At 48.7% G+C, this 19,276-nt stretch overlaps 9 protein-coding genes across 9 annotated transcripts; 5 read left to right on the top strand and 4 right to left on the bottom strand.

Annotated features, from left to right (window-relative positions):
* Nucleotides 1–1,464: 1,464 nt before the first annotated feature.
* On the bottom strand, nt 1,465–3,318 carry PEX2_098060 (peroxisomal biogenesis factor 3; the record flags this gene model as incomplete). The annotated part of the gene is made up of 3 exons (XM_016747076.1): nt 1,465–2,636; nt 2,691–3,043; nt 3,161–3,318. The coding sequence occupies 3 exons, from the start codon at nt 3,316–3,318 to the stop codon at nt 1,465–1,467; spliced, it is 1,683 nt and encodes a 560-aa protein (XP_016598425.1).
* Nucleotides 3,319–4,007: 689 nt separating this feature from the next.
* PEX2_098050 (autophagy-related protein 101) lies at nt 4,008–4,744 on the top strand (the record flags this gene model as incomplete). The annotated part of the gene is made up of 3 exons (XM_016747075.1): nt 4,008–4,095; nt 4,155–4,508; nt 4,557–4,744. 3 exons carry the CDS (start codon nt 4,008–4,010, stop codon nt 4,742–4,744), a joined length of 630 nt encoding a protein of 209 aa, XP_016598424.1.
* A 644-nt stretch (nt 4,745–5,388) lies between these two features.
* Nucleotides 5,389–6,174, top strand: PEX2_098040 (Lipopolysaccharide kinase; the record flags this gene model as incomplete). The annotated part of the gene is made up of 1 exon (XM_016747074.1): nt 5,389–6,174. One exon carries the CDS (start codon nt 5,389–5,391, stop codon nt 6,172–6,174), a length of 786 nt encoding a protein of 261 aa, XP_016598423.1.
* A 967-nt stretch (nt 6,175–7,141) lies between these two features.
* Nucleotides 7,142–8,176, bottom strand: yop1 (putative membrane biogenesis protein (Yop1); the record flags this gene model as incomplete). The annotated part of the gene is made up of 5 exons (XM_016747073.1): nt 7,142–7,265; nt 7,320–7,377; nt 7,430–7,493; nt 7,720–7,926; nt 8,123–8,176. The coding sequence occupies 5 exons, from the start codon at nt 8,174–8,176 to the stop codon at nt 7,142–7,144; spliced, it is 507 nt and encodes a 168-aa protein (XP_016598422.1).
* Nucleotides 8,177–9,690: 1,514 nt separating this feature from the next.
* Nucleotides 9,691–10,783, top strand: PEX2_098020 (uncharacterized protein; the record flags this gene model as incomplete). The annotated part of the gene is made up of 7 exons (XM_016747072.1): nt 9,691–9,701; nt 9,771–9,802; nt 9,964–10,043; nt 10,097–10,119; nt 10,168–10,196; nt 10,258–10,267; nt 10,360–10,783. 7 exons carry the CDS (start codon nt 9,691–9,693, stop codon nt 10,781–10,783), a joined length of 609 nt encoding a protein of 202 aa, XP_016598421.1.
* A 535-nt stretch (nt 10,784–11,318) lies between these two features.
* On the bottom strand, nt 11,319–13,104 carry PEX2_098010 (putative 3-methylcrotonyl-CoA carboxylase, beta subunit (MccB); the record flags this gene model as incomplete). The annotated part of the gene is made up of 2 exons (XM_016747071.1): nt 11,319–11,613; nt 11,669–13,104. The coding sequence occupies 2 exons, from the start codon at nt 13,102–13,104 to the stop codon at nt 11,319–11,321; spliced, it is 1,731 nt and encodes a 576-aa protein (XP_016598420.1).
* Nucleotides 13,105–13,629: 525 nt separating this feature from the next.
* PEX2_098000 (isovaleryl-CoA dehydrogenase) lies at nt 13,630–15,224 on the top strand (the record flags this gene model as incomplete). Its single annotated transcript, XM_016747070.1, has 6 exons — nt 13,630–13,807; nt 13,857–13,944; nt 14,023–14,117; nt 14,180–14,415; nt 14,482–14,759; nt 14,810–15,224. The coding sequence occupies 6 exons, from the start codon at nt 13,630–13,632 to the stop codon at nt 15,222–15,224; spliced, it is 1,290 nt and encodes a 429-aa protein (XP_016598419.1).
* A 130-nt stretch (nt 15,225–15,354) lies between these two features.
* PEX2_097990 (uncharacterized protein) lies at nt 15,355–16,354 on the bottom strand (the record flags this gene model as incomplete). Its single annotated transcript, XM_016747069.1, has 2 exons — nt 15,355–16,179; nt 16,283–16,354. The coding sequence occupies 2 exons, from the start codon at nt 16,352–16,354 to the stop codon at nt 15,355–15,357; spliced, it is 897 nt and encodes a 298-aa protein (XP_016598418.1).
* A 1,343-nt stretch (nt 16,355–17,697) lies between these two features.
* PEX2_097980 (uncharacterized protein) lies at nt 17,698–18,066 on the top strand (the record flags this gene model as incomplete). The annotated part of the gene is made up of 1 exon (XM_016747068.1): nt 17,698–18,066. One exon carries the CDS (start codon nt 17,698–17,700, stop codon nt 18,064–18,066), a length of 369 nt encoding a protein of 122 aa, XP_016598417.1.
* Between the last annotated feature and the right edge of the window lie 1,210 nt (nt 18,067–19,276).

Below are 19,276 nucleotides of genomic sequence, written 5' to 3'. Positions count from 1 at the left end.
TAGAGACGACGGAATCCTGTTTAGCATTCTAGAACATCTAGTATCTGCGACCAGACCTGGTTGTCTTTGCTTCTTTGGCTGAGGGAATATCGATCAAGACCTCTTTGATAGGCAGAACGGTCATCTGAGTGGGGACTGCCGCGTATGCCATATTGCTCAAATGCTTGCCTGGACATTTAATTGCAAATAAGCTATATACCCTCTGAAGATAAGGAGAGTATCTCTTATTAGGAGATGTGCTAGCTTCTATGTGCATGCTCTCAATCCCCCCCCCCTCAGATTCAAGTATCAGCCATATACCTATACCTAATAGGGACCGATGACAGCGGGCTGACCGTTGGACTTCATTGCACAATGCGGGGTATATCTCCCTGCAAGCGCACGTTGGGACAGAACTTTCATCATGTACAGGATATTTTTATGATAGCCGGGAGTAACAGTCCCATTCAGGGTACTTGTCAGCCAGCCACTGACTTTGGTTCTCTTAGGGCTGTATTGATGCATACTTGGTCTAACCATTAAAAGAAAGTGCGTATGGTCCAACCCCTTCGGCTAAAAACGGCGAACCCCCCCTTGAAAGCGCTACGTCAATACATATTCTAACCAAACAACTAAAGCTATACCCCGTAGTTCAATACGATAAAAATTTCAATTGCACGATAAAACAAGACTGCGCCACACAAGTGGGCTGTATTAGCTCATTGGTGGATCTCTGGGAGCTGCGATGGGAAAAATTATACTCGTGACGTCAAGATGTTTCAGCGTACCCAGGTTTCTGCAAAGAGACAAAGGAAAAGTGCCTGTGCCTGATGATACATTGACATTCATACAGAGGCACAGACTTTCGAAGATGGAAGCTATTGTGATAGTGGGGAAAAATAAACAAGTTGTGACATACGACACTAGTATGAACTATGTATGTATTTCGTAGAAAGAAAATCTACATCTGCATGTCACAAGTTGTAGTCCGAGACTAGCGCGGTATTGGCAGGTGTGCCCAGCACATATCTTTGCTTTCCAAGGTTCCAATTTGCACATGCTACATAAGATGGCTCCATAATCTCACACGGCGAAGTCCTAGCATCCTTATATCTGTCTCAGCGCCACTATCCCCAAACATAAGAACCCCCGCTGCCCCACTCACACTAGTCTGCTTTGGTATGGAATATAAAATCGTACAAGTACACGTGCTCGCTAAACGAACCATGACGCATACATGCCTAATTCACTGTAGGGAGAAAAACATAGACAGCTATGTTATACTAATAAGAATATATGAGAGAACATGACTAGAAATAAATAACTGAATTGACATATATCATTAGCATACCTCAATTCTATCGCAAAGATAATGCATGGAGAGGAAATAGAAACCAAGTCCAGAGCGATGTGCAAAAACAAGGGTGTAAGGTTATAGAGAGAATCACACAAATCGCCGTCAAGGTTGAAGACTTCTTCATTGCCTTACTGTCTTGGCTGGGTTTCTTCGGTTGGGGATGTGTTTCCATCATCTGTGGCCTTGCCCCAAGCCTCTTCGAAGGCCGAGTCCGCCAAAGGCTCAGTCTCATTGAAGGCTGGATCTTCGGGCACGGCACTGTGTGGTTGTGGCTCAATGATCTCTTGCTCTTCCTCCTTTAAATCAGCTTCGACTTCCTTCTCAACAAGGACCTGGGAGAAAGACGATGGAGAAGTTTCATTCTCGATCAAATCCATCTCCTTAGTCAATACTGTTTCGCTCTTGGCACCAAGAAGCTCGAGGTCAAAGTTTGAACTATAGACCACGGCAGAGAAGGCCTCGAGCTCACGCACGTTCTGGTCCATGGCGACCAGGTACTCATTTGGTGGGTGGGCACCATTGCCAATCACATGTGCCTGGCGAGTCATGACAGCTAGGAGGTTGGCAAGTTTTGTCTTGCGCTCAGAGTTGGCAGCCAGGGGCACAACAGTAGCAATTGAATCGAAAGACTGTAGAGCAGTCTCCGGTGCGGAGGTGGGCGCCTTGAAGGCGTCAGCGGCACACCTTTGATCAATAAGGGTTGAGAATCCCTCATTGTTAAGAAGTGTGAGGACGAGGGAGAAAGAGGGAGAGTCAATCAAATCCGCTGTCTCATCTAGGAGGTGTCGCAGCTTCGTTGCTGTCTGGGAAGAGGTCGGGTCAGCTACGCCTTCCACGCCCGACTCGCGCAAGACATGTTCCTCTTCCTCTGCCGGGGGAAGCAAGCAAGAAAGCCACTTTTGAGATCGTCGCTCGTCCTCGGTGCTGCCTTCCACCTTCTTGCGGATTTGCAAGGTCAATTCAGAGAGCTTGGCTAAACTGATATCCTCACGTGGATTCAAAGGCCCAAATACTTCCTCTACGGCAGTTTGTACTCTTCCCATCAGGTCCTTCCATCCGCGGTGAAGCAGCCACCAACTGAAGGCTAGGTAACGTCGGTTGGTCTCAAAGTCATCGCCCAATGTTTGAGTGAGTTCATCATCATGGTCTTCAAGACTGATTGTCGAGGTGTTGGCAGGTGGTGTAGCAAGGGAAATCACGCTGGATAGGTAGTTCCGACGGCCGAGCAGGTTGAGTTGGATGTGAGTGAAGACGGTGAGCAAGGATAGAGTGTAGATCATAGTAAAAGACCGAGTGACAGCTAGAAAACTTTAGTTTCTGACAGACAGGGTTTTATGCCGAAATAAAGACTCACAGGTAATCTTCACCTCATTCCACAGCTGTGTCTTGTTCCGTTTGGGCCGAGGTTGTCCGTCCGAGTTCAGAGAAGAGTCCCCGATCTGGCTTGCGTGCACATATCCTTCACTCTGGAAACTGGAGAGGCTTCTCCGATCATCGTCTGGCAGACTCGGGGATACGGAGCTCAGATCCGACCCAGTTGCCTCACCTGCATTCAGTCGAGCCAACCTCTCCGCTCGCTTCTGCTGCAGCTCCTTGGTCAACTCCTCAACCGGGAGGGCATCGATAATATTCTCGGCGGCGGTCGGCAATAATGCGAGGACAGTATATGTGCAATCGGTCTGGTTTTGTTCGAATCGTCGGCGGAGACTAATGCCATGGGTCAGTGATTCCGGTTCGGGGTATCTGGTCGGGGTTCCACCCGTTGCAAGCTCGCGTGCTTGCTAGCGGAGGGATAAGAGTCATCGAGAAACAAGGGAAACTTACTTTTCGCGAGCAATCCGATCGCTGCTCATGCGCTCGCGTGCCTCGGAGATCTTGGATAGCACGTATTGGCCGGCCAAGTAGCCAGCTCCTATCACCCCAGCCCCGATTGCAAGACCTTTGCGATTGCGCTGGAACCAGCGCCTCGTCGCACCGATCATATTTGTGTTTGGTACTTCTCTAACAAGAAGTTAAAATGACAGGCAATTTTAAATCATGATAAATCCAGGGAGATGGATGGTTCAGTAGATGGGGAAGAGAGGCTTCGGGCGCTGATCGCCAATTTCAGGCCTCGGCTAGAAGCTCACCGTCATGCAATGTGAGTGAACCGAACCTATAAAGCACTACAGAGGACTAAGTACCTGCAACATCCTAGTTAACTAGCTATATGCTCTACTAGACATTTAACTATCTTCGTATTCCTCTGAAATGTCAAACATGTCCCACTAGAGCTCTCCCCCGGATTTGGCATGGCCATCCCGCAACAACCCGCTAATCCCTGGATGCATCCTTCTTGTTCATTCTATTCTCATTGCTCTTTATATACTTTGCATACTCCGCATACTCCGTACACTCCGTACTTCATTAAATGGTCTCTTTCAAACTGGTTTCCCCCCAGTTCGATGATAAGCGATAAGCTTCAGTCGGCTACGCCCGATACAGGTCCGCCCCCCTTGCCATATCAGCCGTGGAGTCATCACTCCACCTTACACCCCTCCAGCTCGATGCAACACCAACTTGCTCACTAATTATCCCTCCATTCTGTAATTACAACAATACTCCCCCTTCTCCCAACAAGAACCGTCTGAGACTGCATCCAACCCCAACCGGCTTGGTTGCGAGCTGCGTCATGGCGGGGATGGAGCCCCGCAAAACCCCTCCGGAGTACTTCCTGGAGATCTTCGCCGACACCACCCATGTGCGAGATGTACTGAAGGGTGAGTCGTGAGCTTGAGACGTTACAAGCACGTTTTTGCTAAATAATATTTCCTGCCAGGTGTCCTGAACCTCATCTTCTTCCACCGTTACTTCCCTTCTATCCGGCCGGTCACCTTTGATGTGCTCGATTTCACACTCCCCGCTATAAACGATGCAGATCTAGAGACGCTAATTGAATCGCGCGTATCAGCTCTGGTCCGACAGCACCTGTCCTCCGCAGCCGGTGGGCAGGATGGCCAGATTGTCGGAGGGGGCGGGGGTGTGCGAGGACGGATCGCAGTCGAGTTCTACGAGAAGAAACGGCGGCGCTCAGGGCACTGGTTTGGCGGATTGACAGGGAAAGGCGAGGAAGAGGTGTGCTGGGAGATTTGGACCCTTGATGTGACGATCGCGACACCGCGCACTGAGTCCGGTATGTACAGTCTGTGGATCCCTTTATCCAGAGCTAATTCGGCTACAGAACGAGCCAAGGTGCGCAAGGCAATGGGAAATATGCTGCAAAAGGCAGCGTTGAAAATCCTGAGCGTTGTCAATCGAGATAAAGACCACATCCCGCCCATTACCACTAGCGATTCTAACCCGTTCCCCTATCGGATTGTCGTCAACCCTCGCGCGGACGGCTGGGGAAACCGCATAGGGCTCTACTGAGCTATGCGGTTTGACTAAGAGCTTGGACGACACACCTCGACCATCAAGTCTGATACGTTCCCAATCCGATTATTGTTCAACCAACCGGACACGTTGCTTTTATTTCCTTCAGTGGAACATGGCCGCGGGCGATCAACCCCGATACGATTTACGAAATCTGTCAGATATTATTAAAAAGGGCTTTTACTATGAGCCTACGAAACCCTCATGTGCTGTGCTTGAAAATTTAAGCAATGGCCATACGGAGTTCAGTGCTTAGGTGTTTTTTTTTTTTTTTTGGGACTCTTGAGAAGGCTGGGCTGGTTCTGTTTACAATGAGGTGTAAGTACATATGGATCTTTTTTTTAACTCAATTACGAAAATCAATACGAACATCCTGTCGGGCTATATATTGAGCCCTAACGAGGCAGGAAAGACCAGAGATGTGTGCAATCTCGGTGTACAATGTCTCTTCAACCAGACCACCGTGGTATTTGTTTTATAGTACTTCGTAAAATACAATATGTGGGAGCTACACCTGCATGAAAGCCTGCACGTTGTAAGCAAAATGGTACCTCTGGGCCAATAATATTCCATTTGATCCCCCAACACCCAATATTTAGCTGCAGATACACTGCCCCTCCATGCAGTGTACCAACACCCTAATGCAAAACCAAAGAAGCATCACATTGCTCCAAGCAGAAGCTGACAATGACGACGAAAGTTATTTCCGACTTCTAATCAACGGGTCAGTCAGGTATATCACCATTGCCCAAGGCATCTGGAGCACAGATGATATGTGCTTCGGCCCATCCCTAGCCACGATTCTCCCCGAAATTCCTACAGGCAATTGGAACGATGGACTAGTAACCAAACACCCAGAAACCGGCGAGCCGTACTTTGCCCGCGCCACTCGAACCTCGTTTCCAGGAGTTGAGAATACATGGCATGACACCTTTGTTGATTACATGGATCTCGGGGAGAGCAGGAGACTTCGAACGGGCGTCTACGAAGTCAAATGCCCCCAATTTGAGGAACTTATCGTCGTCAAGTTTGCTCGCTTTGATTGGGAAATTGGATACCTGGAAGGCGAGACTTGTGCCTACCGATTGATTGAGGGCTGTGACATTAGTCCCCGGTTCATGGGACATCTCACTGAAGATGGTCGTGTTATTGGATTTTTGATGGAGCGTATCGCTAATGCACGGTATGCTGGGCCTCATAACCTTGAACTTTGCCGAAAGACTCTTGCTCGGTTACATGCTTTGGGAGTTAAACATGGTGATGTGAATCGGTTCAACTTCCTGATTCGGGATTCGAAAGCTATTTTGATTGATTTTGATACGGCCCGCAAGTGTGATGATTCTAAGTTGCTTGCTGAAGAGCTCTGCAACTTACAAGAAGCGTTGGAATCTTCGTCGGAGAAGGGCGGTGGGGGGTATCTTTGTTAGCACTAGCTAGCTGTCATTGTCAGTATACAACGTACCGGTCGAGTTGGCTTTGGGACGGTTACTTTGGTCACTGCACATCTCAAGGCTGTTAAGACGTCCCGTTCACCTGTCTGATGCTGAACAGGATGTTATCAACGAACTTCATCATTCTTTCTATGATAGGAATATAGCCCAGGACATTGACCATGTTGCCATTAATGCCGAGGCACACGGCTTGGTCAAGTTTTCGGAGCAGTCTCTTCAAAAGGGAGGGTGGTTTAATGTCGGGCCAGCTTCTTGAGGTCGACCCGTTTTTGCTCGGCTTGGACCTTGGAGCAGACTGTTAAAGGGTGCTTGATTTGTACACTCGAAGAATGGTTTTAAGATGTGTATTGAGACGAACTATCCTATTGATCGATTGATGAGATCTGTAAACATCATCAAAGGAAATATCTATAAGGACGGCTGTGCACTATGTTTTGAGAAGGCCATAGGATCCCAGAATGATGCATCATATGACTTGTATGGGAAATGAACTAGCATGGGCTTCCGTGAGGACGCAGCTCGACGGCACATAGAGCAGCACCCCGATGAAGATTTACGTAGATGACGTAGCTAGGTAGGTAGATCCTCCAAGGTTAAACATTGGAAAATAACTGCATGCACATTCACAACATACGAACTAAACAACTAATTCACTCGAGTGTGACAAAATGGCAAGAATCAAGATAAAGCATTCTCATATTCAGCGAAAATCCAACCGCGGACCCGTCACAACATTTCTCGGGTCCTCTCTATTTCATATTCCAGCTATTGCACTGCTCCTATTTAATCATAGCAACGAAGCTTTGAGCCAACCACTTCACTTCGTGCTTAGTGCCCCACCGGGCACAGAGAATCGAATCCGCGACCCGCGCCAAAGCAGATTCCACGGAACTTATATTGTCGATGCGATTCTCGGCTAAGAGGTAAGACTGCCTACACTCCTTTAGTTGGAGTGGGGCTTGCTCGCAGCCTCGGCCTGGGCGCGGAGGTTGGAGGAGGTACCGTTGGTGGAGAAGAAACGGCCAACCACGGGCTGGAGGAAGGAGTGGAAGACAATTTGGGCACCGCTGCGAAAGAGGTCAGCTACTGGGTCTCGAATTTGTTATAGGATAGTGACATACCTGGTCTGGGGAAGAGCCATCCACATGATCAGAACGAACTTGAAGATGTAGTAGAAGGCTGCGATCAGTTAGCAAAATAGTAGGAAGATTGGTGTCTTGTGGGCACATACGGAACCAGTAAGCGGCGCTGATGGCGCTCTCAATAACAGTCAGGAAGGCGAAGACAACCCAGTACTATCAAGTGATATGTTAGAATCATTGGTCGTGTGCAAGCGGAAAAGATGTCACGTGGGTGGTGTATGATGACCCCGAATCGGCGGTGATCCCATACTTCCGTACGCTTGCGACAACAAGGTGATAGAATCAGGTGAACATACTGTAAGCCACTATGAGAGTGAAGAAAGACAAAGTTAGCGATTTGCGCATAAAAAGGAAAAAGGTTACAAAAAAAAAGTCTTACCTGGGTGTCATCCTGGGTGCTCGAGGTGAAGAGCGCCTGGAGGGAGTAGTAACCGGGAACCAGGAAACCGGCAAAGTTGACGAGGAACTCGCCAGCAATGTTAAAGAAGACCAGGAAGAAGTAGATTCCGACAAGGCCGAGGATGACATAGACCTTGGGGACATTGGTCTGACGCTCAAGGTTGGCGAGGACGGGGTACTTGGAGAGCTACAAAATGACAGATGTCAGCTCAAAATCACAGCGATAAGTAGCACAGTGAAGTGGATATTAATGAAAGTGATTGCAGTCACTCCTGCTGTGGTCACTGGCGCTTAGAAGCATTGCAGCCACCAGGCGAGGGCTAGGATCCGAGGGCTAGGATCCGAAGCGCCAGCGAAACACACAACAATGGCTGGAAACGTACCTCCTTGTCAAGCTGAGCAATAGAGTGCTGGGCACGCTCCTGGAAAGAGGCCATTTTTGCTTATAAAGGGTATCGTTTGTGGGAAAACAAGTCAAAGAGCTAATAGGATGACAATGGAGCGAGGGATGGTGAGAATGCAACAGGTAAAGCTGGCGGCAAGAAGACAGAGGCTAGCCTGTGTGTATCACGTGATGAACATGACGTATCCGTCCACTGTGGGTGCCATGTGAAGCTGCAAAACGTAGATTGCTATTGGTTTGAAATCTATGAGTGTATCATTAGTGGCTTTTTATCAGAAGATTTAGTTCTGAAGGCCATACAGATCTGGTCACCTATATCTCTAAACATATCGTCTACTGAAGTGCCTAGGTAACTAACTAACTGAGGGGCTTAAGGCAAACATATTGATGGCCTTAAAATGTACCGAGGGTTAAGCTTCAATAGTGTTAACCCTGAAGTACTTTGAAACAGATTTCAAATGCAACATTTGAAGTTGGATGTATGTACGGAGTACTCCGTACTTTGTATCAGAATCAGTCCGCTTTATCTCTCCACAAATCTCCCGATCTAGTCATACCTAGGCACATCCTACACATGACGTACGCGGCTTTCCCCGAAATCATCAAGGACTGTTTGCTTGATAAAGACATATATGTACCTATGTCGTAGCCTGTTTGCGTTTTAAACGATTTTTTTCTTCTATGAAACCGGGGGGCAGTTCCTTTGTGGGCCTCCCCTGCAGCAGTTGGTCCATTCGGGTCTATGTGATGCATCCTTCTCTTTCTCCCGAGGTCCCCGCCAATAAACAATTGTCCAATTATGGAGCATATCTTTAATTCCACACTCTCTCTCACACGAGGTATCAGTTTGAAATATAAAAAATGACAGATGCTGAGTTTCCTCAAACACAAGTGACCTCGGGATTCTGTTTCAACGCCTTGATACATCCACATGTCAGTCACGTGACACATATTCACAGGGATGGCAATTAAAAAACGGCAAAGAAAAGATTAAAAAAGACCCGAAAAGACTAAAAAAAGAAAGGATCAAACATTGCCGAGAAGACAGTATACATTTACAGTTAGTGCCTGACCGCCAGAGACGATCTCGGCATATGATGTGATTGGGTCGAAGGGCTAAAAGCGACAGAGAAAGACGGAGAGGGCAATTGGGCTAACTCCCGTTATCAGACCTTCTCCCCTCTTCTCGAAAAATTCATGCCGAGACGCCTAAATATCTTCGCATTACTCTATATGTGTTAAATACTCTTCAGTGGATCCTTGAATCCCTCGAATCCCTCGAATCTCCTTATCCCGTGCACGAAAAGGCGGGCCATGTAACCGCTCCCGCGTACCGCCCTTTCAAGCTCTTCCATCCCCAAGTGAGCTACACAATACAATTGAAGCATTCTACGTCGTTTATGGGCCAATTCGTCACAATCAACTGTTCTTCACTTTGAGATCGTCATTTATCCCACGTGGGATCAACACTAAGCCCGACATTCGGCCCTCGAGAGCTATTTCGATTTCCATTCCGAATCACTAAATAATATCGATACACCTTTCTCAATGCGGCCACAGTGAGTCCATGGATAATTCCCGAATACCCGCAAGATGCAAGTCTAATTGTTTGTTTGCGCCCTGTTTAGACGCGAATACCATATTGTTGTTTTGGGTGCTGGTAGGAGCCTCAACTCCTGAGATATCCCCATAGGTCACAGGCTGACCACAGGTATTTCCATGCGATAACAGGAGGTGTCGGAAAAAGTTGCTTAACAGGTTCGTTCCTTGCGTTCTCCGCTCTGCCCTGAGTTCTCAGGCTGATCAACAATCGCTTTTCAGCCCAATTCGTTCAAAATGTCTGGATCGAAAGTTACGACCCCACGATCGAAGATTCATACCGGAAACAGATTGAGGTAGACGTAAGTGGTCTAACATGCGCTGGAGTTACCCCCTTGTTAACCAAGTTTGACAGGGTCGGCAATGTATACTGGAGATGTGAGTAACTCGGTAGTTTGGATATGGCATGATGCTAAATTTTCGAAGTCTTGACACTGCAGGAACAGAACAGTTTAGTAAGTCTCCACCCAAATCTGCACACCTACTCATGTGAGATCAAAGCTAACAATTCCCAAGCGGCAATGAGGTAAATCTAGTCATCAATCCACCCACCACCCACGATCGATTCCGCAGACCGACCCCGAGAAAAGCATACCGTACTAACAACCCTCTCTGCAGAGAGCTCTACATGAAGCAAGGCCAAGGCTTCCTCCTCGTCTTCTCCATCACGAGCATGTCCTCCCTAAACGAACTCTCCGAGCTCCGCGAACAAATCATCCGAATCAAAGACGACGAAAACGTCCCGATCGTGATCGTGGGCAACAAATCCGATCTGGAAGAAGACCGCGCCGTACCACGCGCCCGCGCCTTCGGCTTATCCCAGAAATGGGGTAACGCCCCGTACTACGAGACCTCTGCCCGGCGCCGCGCAAATGTCAACGAAGTCTTCGTCGATCTGTGTCGCCAGATCATCCGCAAAGACTCCGAGGGCTCAAGGAGCAGCAGCGATCCCAACCGCAAGCGCGAGGGCCCGAACCGCCATGACCGCAAGAGAGAAAAATGCCGGCCGAAAAATCGCCGCGGGCCGTGTGTCATCCTTTGATTTCAACAATTCGAGGGGCCCTTTTGACTGGGGAGCCCTTGTCTTGTTTCATTTTCATGCGATACGACCCTCTGCCATATATGCCCCACCCGACGTTACTATGCATCTTAACATGTCATGTATGACTGATGTTCTTTCTATATGTTGCCGATATGTCTGTGCCTCTCTCCCCTATAGAACTATGCTTTGCTGCTACAGATTTGTATCTTTTCTTTTCTTTTGGGCTGTACACAATTGGTGTCATCCCTTTTTTTCATATTTGACATACTTGAGGTTTGGTTGATCTGGACTCTAAAAGGATTATTTTCACGAGATGGAGGAAAAAGTGCTTTCTTTTCTTTTGGTCTTGTTGCTATTATCTTTTGGTTGATGGGCTCGCGCTAGACCCCTTGAATGTTTGGCATGTGGTTGAACCCTTTGCCCTCAACATAGAAAGGTGTGAGAATATAGTACCGGATATTATAGACGATCCGAATCTCTTTCTGTGATGAGCTCCTTGGACCTGCTAGACTAAAAAATGATAGTCTAGAGAGGCCTACATGCGGAACACACCAAACCTGGTTTGCACATCTGGCTCGGCCTTACCACTGAGTGCGGCTGCTAGACCTAACCCCAGCATTTTCCTCGTCTGAGATGGTGGGATGATACCATCGTCCCACAAACGAGCTGATGAAAAGGTCGCTTCTGATTCACGGTCGATGCGTTCTTTCAAAGCCGGATCAGCAGTTCGTCCGACAGCCTCCATAACGGCAGATAGTTGCTCAGAGCCCATAACACCGATCTTAGCATTAGGCCACATAAAGAGAAGACGAGGCGAGTAGGCACGACCACTAGAGCAAAACCAGTTAGAAAAGAATTAAAGACAGGCCAAGCAGAGAAACTTACCACATCCCGTAGTTACCAGCACCAGCACTGGAACCAAACACAACAGTGAACTTGGGGACATCGGCGCACGCAACAGCAGTGACAAGCTTAGCACCGTTCTTTGCGATACCACCCTTCTCAGCATCAGCACCGACCATGAAGCCCGAGATATTCTGCAAGAACACAAGAGGGATCCGCCGTTGAGCACAGAGCTCAATGAAATGCGCTCCCTTGAGCGAGGACTCGGAGAACAAGATTCCATTGTTAGCAACAATTCCGACACGATGACCGTGGATGCGGGCAAAGCCTGTTACCAGGGTCGAGCCATAATCACGCTTAAACTCGGCGAATTCACTCCCATCGACAATCCGGGCGATGACCTCGTGGACAGGGATCTGGCGTCGTAGATTCGTGCCAACGATCCCGTTTAGCTCATTAGGGTCATACAGGGGTTCTTTCACGACAAGTGAATCTCCATTCCCGTTCTCCAGCTGAAGCGGAGTTGTCGTGGTAGGGTAGTTGAGATTCGCGACGGAGCGGCGAGCAAGAACAAGAGCGTGCGCATCATCGACAGCCAGGTAGTCCGTAACACCGGAAATGCTCGAATGCAGCTGGCCACCACCCAGGTCCTCGGCGGAAACCTCCTCGCCCGTCGCGGCTTTGACGAGAGGCGGGCCTGCCAGGAAGATTGTTCCCTGGTTCTCGACGATGATGGTTTCGTCACTCATAGCAGGCACATATGCACCACCCGCTGTGCAGGGACCCATGACAACGGAGAGTTGTGGGATACCGAGGGAGCTCATGCGGGCCTGGTTGAAGAAGATCCGGCCGAAGTGATCACGGTCTGGGAACACATCTGCCTGGTGAGGCAGATTTGCACCACCAGAATCAACCAGATAGATGCAGGGGAGGCGGTTCTCTTGTGCAATCGCCTGTGCGCGCAGGTGCTTCTTTACTGTGATGGGGTAGTAGGTGCCGCCCTTGACAGTGCTGTCGTTGGCAACGATCATGCAGTTGACACCCTCGACCATTCCAATGCCGGTGATGATTCCGCCGGCTGGAACATCCTCGCCGTAAACCCCGTGTCCTGCGAGTGCCGATAGCTCCAGGAAGGAGGTGCCTGGGTCGACTAGGGCAGAGATGCGGTCTCTTGGGAGCATTTTGCCGCGGGCGATGTGCTTTTCGCGCGCTTTGTCATTTCCTCCGCGTGCAATTTTTGTGTGTAGGCTGTTCATCCGGTCTAGGAGTTCTTGCATTTGTTCGCTGTTTTCGCGGTACTCCTGTGAGGAGGTATCCACTGCTGTGGGGAGGACGGAGAGGGCTGAGGCATGGTGAGGATGTGTATAGCTTGCTACCGTTCTATAAACTGGTCGCGTAATATTTGTTGACTGGAGATATTTGCGTGGTCCGAGTCGTGAGCCCCAGCTCCGGAGGACGAGCGGGGACGGAACACGCATTGCGGGGAAGAGGGTGGAGTGTAGCTGATTCCGAGAAGAAATTGGCAGAGCTCAGCTCGAGTCAAAATGGGGAGGTATGTTTAGGTATATTATAAGTTTCGTGAAGTATTTAAACTTATACTAACAGTGGACAGTAGAAGAGGAAGAATGAAGCGAGGCACAAAGCTGGGGTTTCCCCAAATGCGGAGGTGCGACGATTGCCGCTTATACCCGAGGGCCATCATCATCATCCCCATGAGAAGACTAAAAAAGACAAAAAGATGTTGGAAAATTGGAGACGCAAAGGGAGAAGAAAGTAGACAAATCAATTAACCTGTAGATAGATCATAGTATTGGTCAGAGATCCAAAAACGTGAAGACTAGTATGTTCCAAGGTGGGAGCTCATAGTACAACATATACACTACAAGTCCTTGATTGCGCGCCGAGGACTACCGCACCCCCCCTGCACACATATTTAAGAGGTCCACCTCCCCAAAGACAATTACCTTGCATTTTGCATTCTACATCGATTCTCCCATATAATCATGGCTTCCTTAACCCTCCCTTCTCTCCTTCGCACATCAACGCGTGCGTTGCGGCTAAACCGCATCCCCGCACTCACCCCATGTTTCCGCTCCATCTCAACAAAGCACCCCACCGGCTTCGCACCTCCGTCCGAGGAGGATCTCCTAGAGCTGCGAGAGCGTGTGCAAGATTTTACAAGTGAGTTTCCCGTGCTTTTGCCCAAGCCGCATTTCTAACCTTGCTGTAGGGCGAGAGATCCCAGCCGATGTTGCTGCACGGACAGATGAACAGAATGAGTTCCCAGTGGAGATGTGGAAGAAGATGGGTGATGCTGGGTATGGGTTCTCCCAAGCGGTTGATTAACTTCTTTAAGAAGGGAGTGTGTTACAGCGCGCATACTAACATGTATGAAGATTCCTCGGTGTCACAGCAAATGAAGAGTACGGTGGCTTGGGTATGGGCTACCAGGCACATTGTGTGGTGATGGAAGAGATCAGCCGAGCATCTGGTAGGTCTTCCAGTATATGTCCATTTGAAAACATCGATCTGACCTCGGTTCTGAATAAAAAGGAAGCATCGGTCTTTCTTATGCTGCCCACTCCCAGCTCTGCGTGAACCAGCTCTCCCTCAATGGCTCGACAGAACAAAAAGAGCGCATTCTTCCCGGTCTCCTATCAGGCGAAAAGGTCGGTGCTCTTGCAATGTCGGAGCATTCAGCTGGCTCCGACGTAGTCAGCATGAAGACCTCGGCGAAGGAAGTTGATGGAGGCTGGCTCTTGAACGGAACCAAGATGTGGATTACCAACGTAAGTCACGTTGCTGGTATAAAGGGAATCAGAAGTTCCGACCTCATTGCTCACACTTTCTTACAGGGCCCCGATGCCGATTACATTGTCGTATACGCCAAGACAGAGCCTGAACTAGGTTCCAAAGGTATCACAGCGTTCATTGTCGAGAAGACCTTCAAGGGCTTTTCATGCGCACGTAAGCTCGATAAATTGGGCATGCGTGGCTCTAACACAGGCGAGCTCATCTTTGAGGATGTTTTCGTTCCCCAAGAGAACCTCCTGGGTGAGCTGAACCGCGGTGTCCGTGTATTGATGGAGGGTCTGGACTTGGAGCGACTCGTTCTGAGTGCAGGACCACTAGGGTGAGCCCTCCCATACCCCAGCGCACCTCTCATATTCTAACATCCCCCAGAATTATGCAAGCCGCACTTGACCTCGTCCTTCCTTACACACACGTGCGTAAGCAATTCGGTCAACCGATCGCCCACAACCAGTTGATTCAGGGCAAGCTTGCGGACATGTATACTAAGCTGGCTGCCTCGCGTGCGTACACTTACGCCACAGCACGACAGGTAGATAATGCTGCCGTGGAACCTGGCGAGATGACCGTCCGCACTCAGGACTGCGCCGGCGCGATCCTCTACGCCGCTGAACGCGCGACTGAATGCACGCTTGATGCTATCCAGCTCATGGGAGGAAGCGGGTACATCAACGAGATCCCTGCTGGACGCCTTCTCCGGGACGCGAAGCTGTATGAGATTGGTGCCGGTACAAGTGAGATCCGTAGGATGGTCATTGGCCGTGCATTCAACAAGGAGTATGCTTAAACAAGAGAATTATACACAAAAATACTTCATTAGGTACGATGCTATCTCTTTAGAGAGTATATGCAAAAATTCATTTTAGTCGTTGTACATGTCATAAATGGCCCTATTTCAAACATTACCAACAACCATCCTACTTCTTCTGTCTAGCAGACCTGCGCACCGGCGGTGCCGCATGCTTTGTAGCCTTATCACCACCACCTTTCCGCAACGCAACCCTCTTCGGACGAGGTGACGCCGTGTCCTCATCGGTATCATCCTTCTGTGCAACGGCCTTCCGCTTCCGCCCTCTCTTCAACGGAATCACAACCTTCGGCGGCGAAGACAGTTTCATCGAGCGGAAAGAATCCGGATCCGGGTCCGGAGTTGTATTCGAAGCATCCCCAGTATCTCCAGCATCAACCGCCGAGGAATCCGACAAGATAACATCAGACATCTCGTCCTCGCTATCAGACTCGTCATCTGTGCCATCACCAGCGAACATTTCATCGTCAGCCAGCGACGGGTCGATGGGCTTGGATTCAACAACGTGTCGGCTTTTCAGGCGCGACCTATCCAGCGCCGGTTGGGCAGATTTGAAGACCTCCCGCCAGTTCTCCAGAAGCGCGACTTTCTCGCCCGTGTCCGGCTCGTACAAAATGGCGACGTCCTGGTCCCGGTCCAGCGCGGGTGTTTTCCACACCACGCCCTGGAAAGAGGCGATATCCGGCACAAGTGGAGATTTCGTCGGCGGGATTCTGGCGATGTGGGCTTTTGGACGGGAAGATGCTTTCGTTCGTCGTGGTGCTGTCGCTGCGATCGCGGTTCTTTTCTTTCTCTCTGCGCTTTGTTCGACGGTTGCGTCATCGTCGTGGTAATCGTCTGAATAATAGTCCCAGTCGCTGAAATATTCTTCGACATCAATGCTTGGGTCTTCGTATAGGGCGGCTTCGTAATATGAGGAAGCGGCGAGATCGTCCTGGATAAGCAAAGTTTTGGTTAGGGTCTGAATTGATGCGGTTTTCTCGTGCAAGACTGATGGCACGAGTCGATTTAGGTATCGCCTTGAGGACTGTACTTACGACCATGTCTGGGACTAAATCCTCGTACATGTATTCATCCTCGAATTCATAGTATTCATCGTCGTCGGACATCTTGGAGTGGATACCGAGAGAAAAAAAAGTTGAAAGAGATTGAGTGGCGAGAATTTCGAGGGGGCGTTTGCTAAATGAATGACAAGACTTGAACGAAAGTAAATCAAGTAAAGATATGTATAGCGCGTGCAAAACGAGGATGCACGGCTGACGTGACAGAGTGAAGATCGGACTGATCGTGCATTGAAGAAGATGGATGGCAATCCTGCTAACATAAGCCTTGGCGTTGCCCGTCTCCACCTTGGAGATCTACATCTCACCTACAGCCTGAGGAACAAGGCATCAATGCACCTTTTCATAAGTTCAATAGAGACTTAGATTTTACTTCTCTTTCTTTTGCTGTTTCATTCTAGACTCGGCTTTTTGGGCTTTCTTTAGGTTTTCTCTGTATGAAATGTCTGTCATGTCTCGTGCTCTGCATGCACTTTTGACTTTGCTTTCCGTTCTGTATACAGCAACAGCTAACAATTATATGAAAAATGCACGTTATATTTGGCATTCGGACATCGAATAACTTCGTCCATTTTCTACTTATGGTATCACAAGTGCTCAGGTGACATTATCCAAATATACTAGTCCATTCAATAAGTTCGAAGTACTATACCTTTTACAGTATACATTTCCTTCATCCGGACCGGACATCTAAACTATAAAGCCCATTCATCTCATTCAAACTACGTCGATTACTTGAATAGATATCGGAAGCTATCGAGGGTCTACGTCATACCAAGTTATATATATCCCCCCTCTTCCTTTTCTCTCTCCTTTTTTCCTTTCCTTCTACAACCATCCCACACGATGTGCCTCCGTGGACTCCCATCGTTCGTCCCCATTGGGACTCCCACCTGCTGAAGAGGATTGAATTTAACAAACCAATCATGGCCTTTTGAAAGAAATTACCTGTGTGCTTTGAATTTTAAAGTTGAAAACCTCATCACCTCAGTGCTTGGGTAGGGGTCAAGGGCCCTAGCCTTTATTCAAGTGCTGAGCACCCGTGTATTCCTATATCTGGGCTTGATGTCCTCAGTAGAGACTGCGGCGCCTGTGGTCTTTTCTGGTGGCTGATAACTTGGATTCTTACTCTCTCTTATCTTCGCCGGTGTTTGGGAGAGATCCAGGGCCCGGATCTCTCTTCAAGTACCGAGCATTCGCATTCTTGATACCTGGGTTTGATGTACTGAGTGGAGACTGCGGCGCCTGTGGTCTTCATTTGGAACTCATATCTCGGGCTCTAAAACCCGCCTGCCTGATGACTGATAACTGTTGTGAGACACTAATGCATGAAAGACATACCCTCAGCTGGAGTTGACGTCGTGTGGGATTGGTTCAATCAACGTCTGTGGATGTCTCTCTCATCCCCATCCAGACCAGCAGTTTTTCCCACTGGGTTTCCTGCCGGCTGGCCGTTCAACTATGTTGAACCTTTCCTGGTGAACACTTCATTTTCAACCGAGAGCCTTTCCCACGTGGTTTTCTCTCGGTTGGATATTCACCACGGTGTCATTGATACCAATATGGTACAAAACATCACCACTCGAGGCACTCTTTCCGGCTGGGTAGCTTTCCCCACGTGGGTTTTTCTCCTGGCCGGTTTTGACGAGGCCTCAATTACACGACAACTCAAGACAATCTCTTGGAAACATGAGCGGCTCGACACTGCCGCCTGGAAATGGAAAGAATATGGTGGAGGAAATCAAATTGGTCGAACTTGAAGAAAAAAATGGTCATGGCAACCCGTGCCACCCGATGAGTCCCGAAGAAACAAACGGACTCAACTGCCCATTGAACACCTTGAAGAAGAGAACAGGGACGGGTTGCCATGCCACCACTGCCCCTCGAACGGGGCCCGAAGAAAAAAACAAGCACGGCAACCCGTGCCACCCAATGAGTCCTGAAGAAACAAGAGGACTCAAATACGCATCAAATCGACTTTGAAGAAACAACAGGCATGGCAGCCCATACCACCCATTAAGTCCTCTTAGGACTTACCTGCCTACTGAACCGACTCCGAATAAGGAAATAGGCATGGGCTGCCATGCCAACCAATTAGTCCTCTTGTTTCTTCAGGACTCAACTGCCCAATAAACAGATTGAAGAAGAAAATAGGCACGGGTTGCCGTGAAACCGCTGCCCACCGAACGGGCCTCGAAGAAGAAAACAAGAATGGCAACCCATGCCACTCAATGAGTCCTGAAGAAACAGGAGGACTCTACTACGCATCAAACCGACTTTGAAGAAACAACAGGCATGGCAGCCCATACCACCCATTATGTCCTCTTAGGACTTACCTGCCCATCGAACCGACTCTGAAGAAGAAAATGGGCATGGGCTGCCATGCCAACTGATTAGTCCTCTTGTTTCTTCGGGACTCAACTGCCTATTGAACGGATATTGAAGAAGAAAATAGGCATGGGTTGCCATGCCACACCCCGAAGAAGAAACTCGGCATGGGTTGCCATGCCCCCCCAATGAGTCCTAATGAAACAAGAGGGCTCAAGTGCCTATTGAACGAATGCTGAAGAAGAAATTGGGCATGGCAACCCATACCTCAACTGCCCATCAAAAGGGCCCCCAAAAAACACCAATATCAATATCGACAACATCAATATCTAAAACAACTCAAAAACAAAACAACGCCAATATCAATATCGACAACATCAATATCTAAAACAACCAAAACAACAAAACAACGCCAATATCAATATCCAAAACAACAAAAAAAATGCCAATATCAGATTGATGGTCAAAGTGGATGAAAGTGAACCCCAAGAACAACCCAAGAACAACCCAAAAACAACTCAAAAACAACTTAAAAACAAAACAATGCCAATGCCAGATTGATGGTCAAAGTGGATGAAATTGAAACCCAAAAACAACCCAAAACAACCCAAAAACAACGCCAATGTCAGATTCAATCGATGA

Source organism: Penicillium expansum (assembly GCF_000769745.1).
Source record: "Penicillium expansum strain MD-8 chromosome Unknown contig349, whole genome shotgun sequence".
Classification (NCBI taxonomy): Eukaryota; Fungi; Ascomycota; class Eurotiomycetes; order Eurotiales; family Aspergillaceae; genus Penicillium; species Penicillium expansum.
Note: the sequence above shows the minus strand (reverse complement) of the source record. Positions and strands in the feature narration are given on the sequence as shown.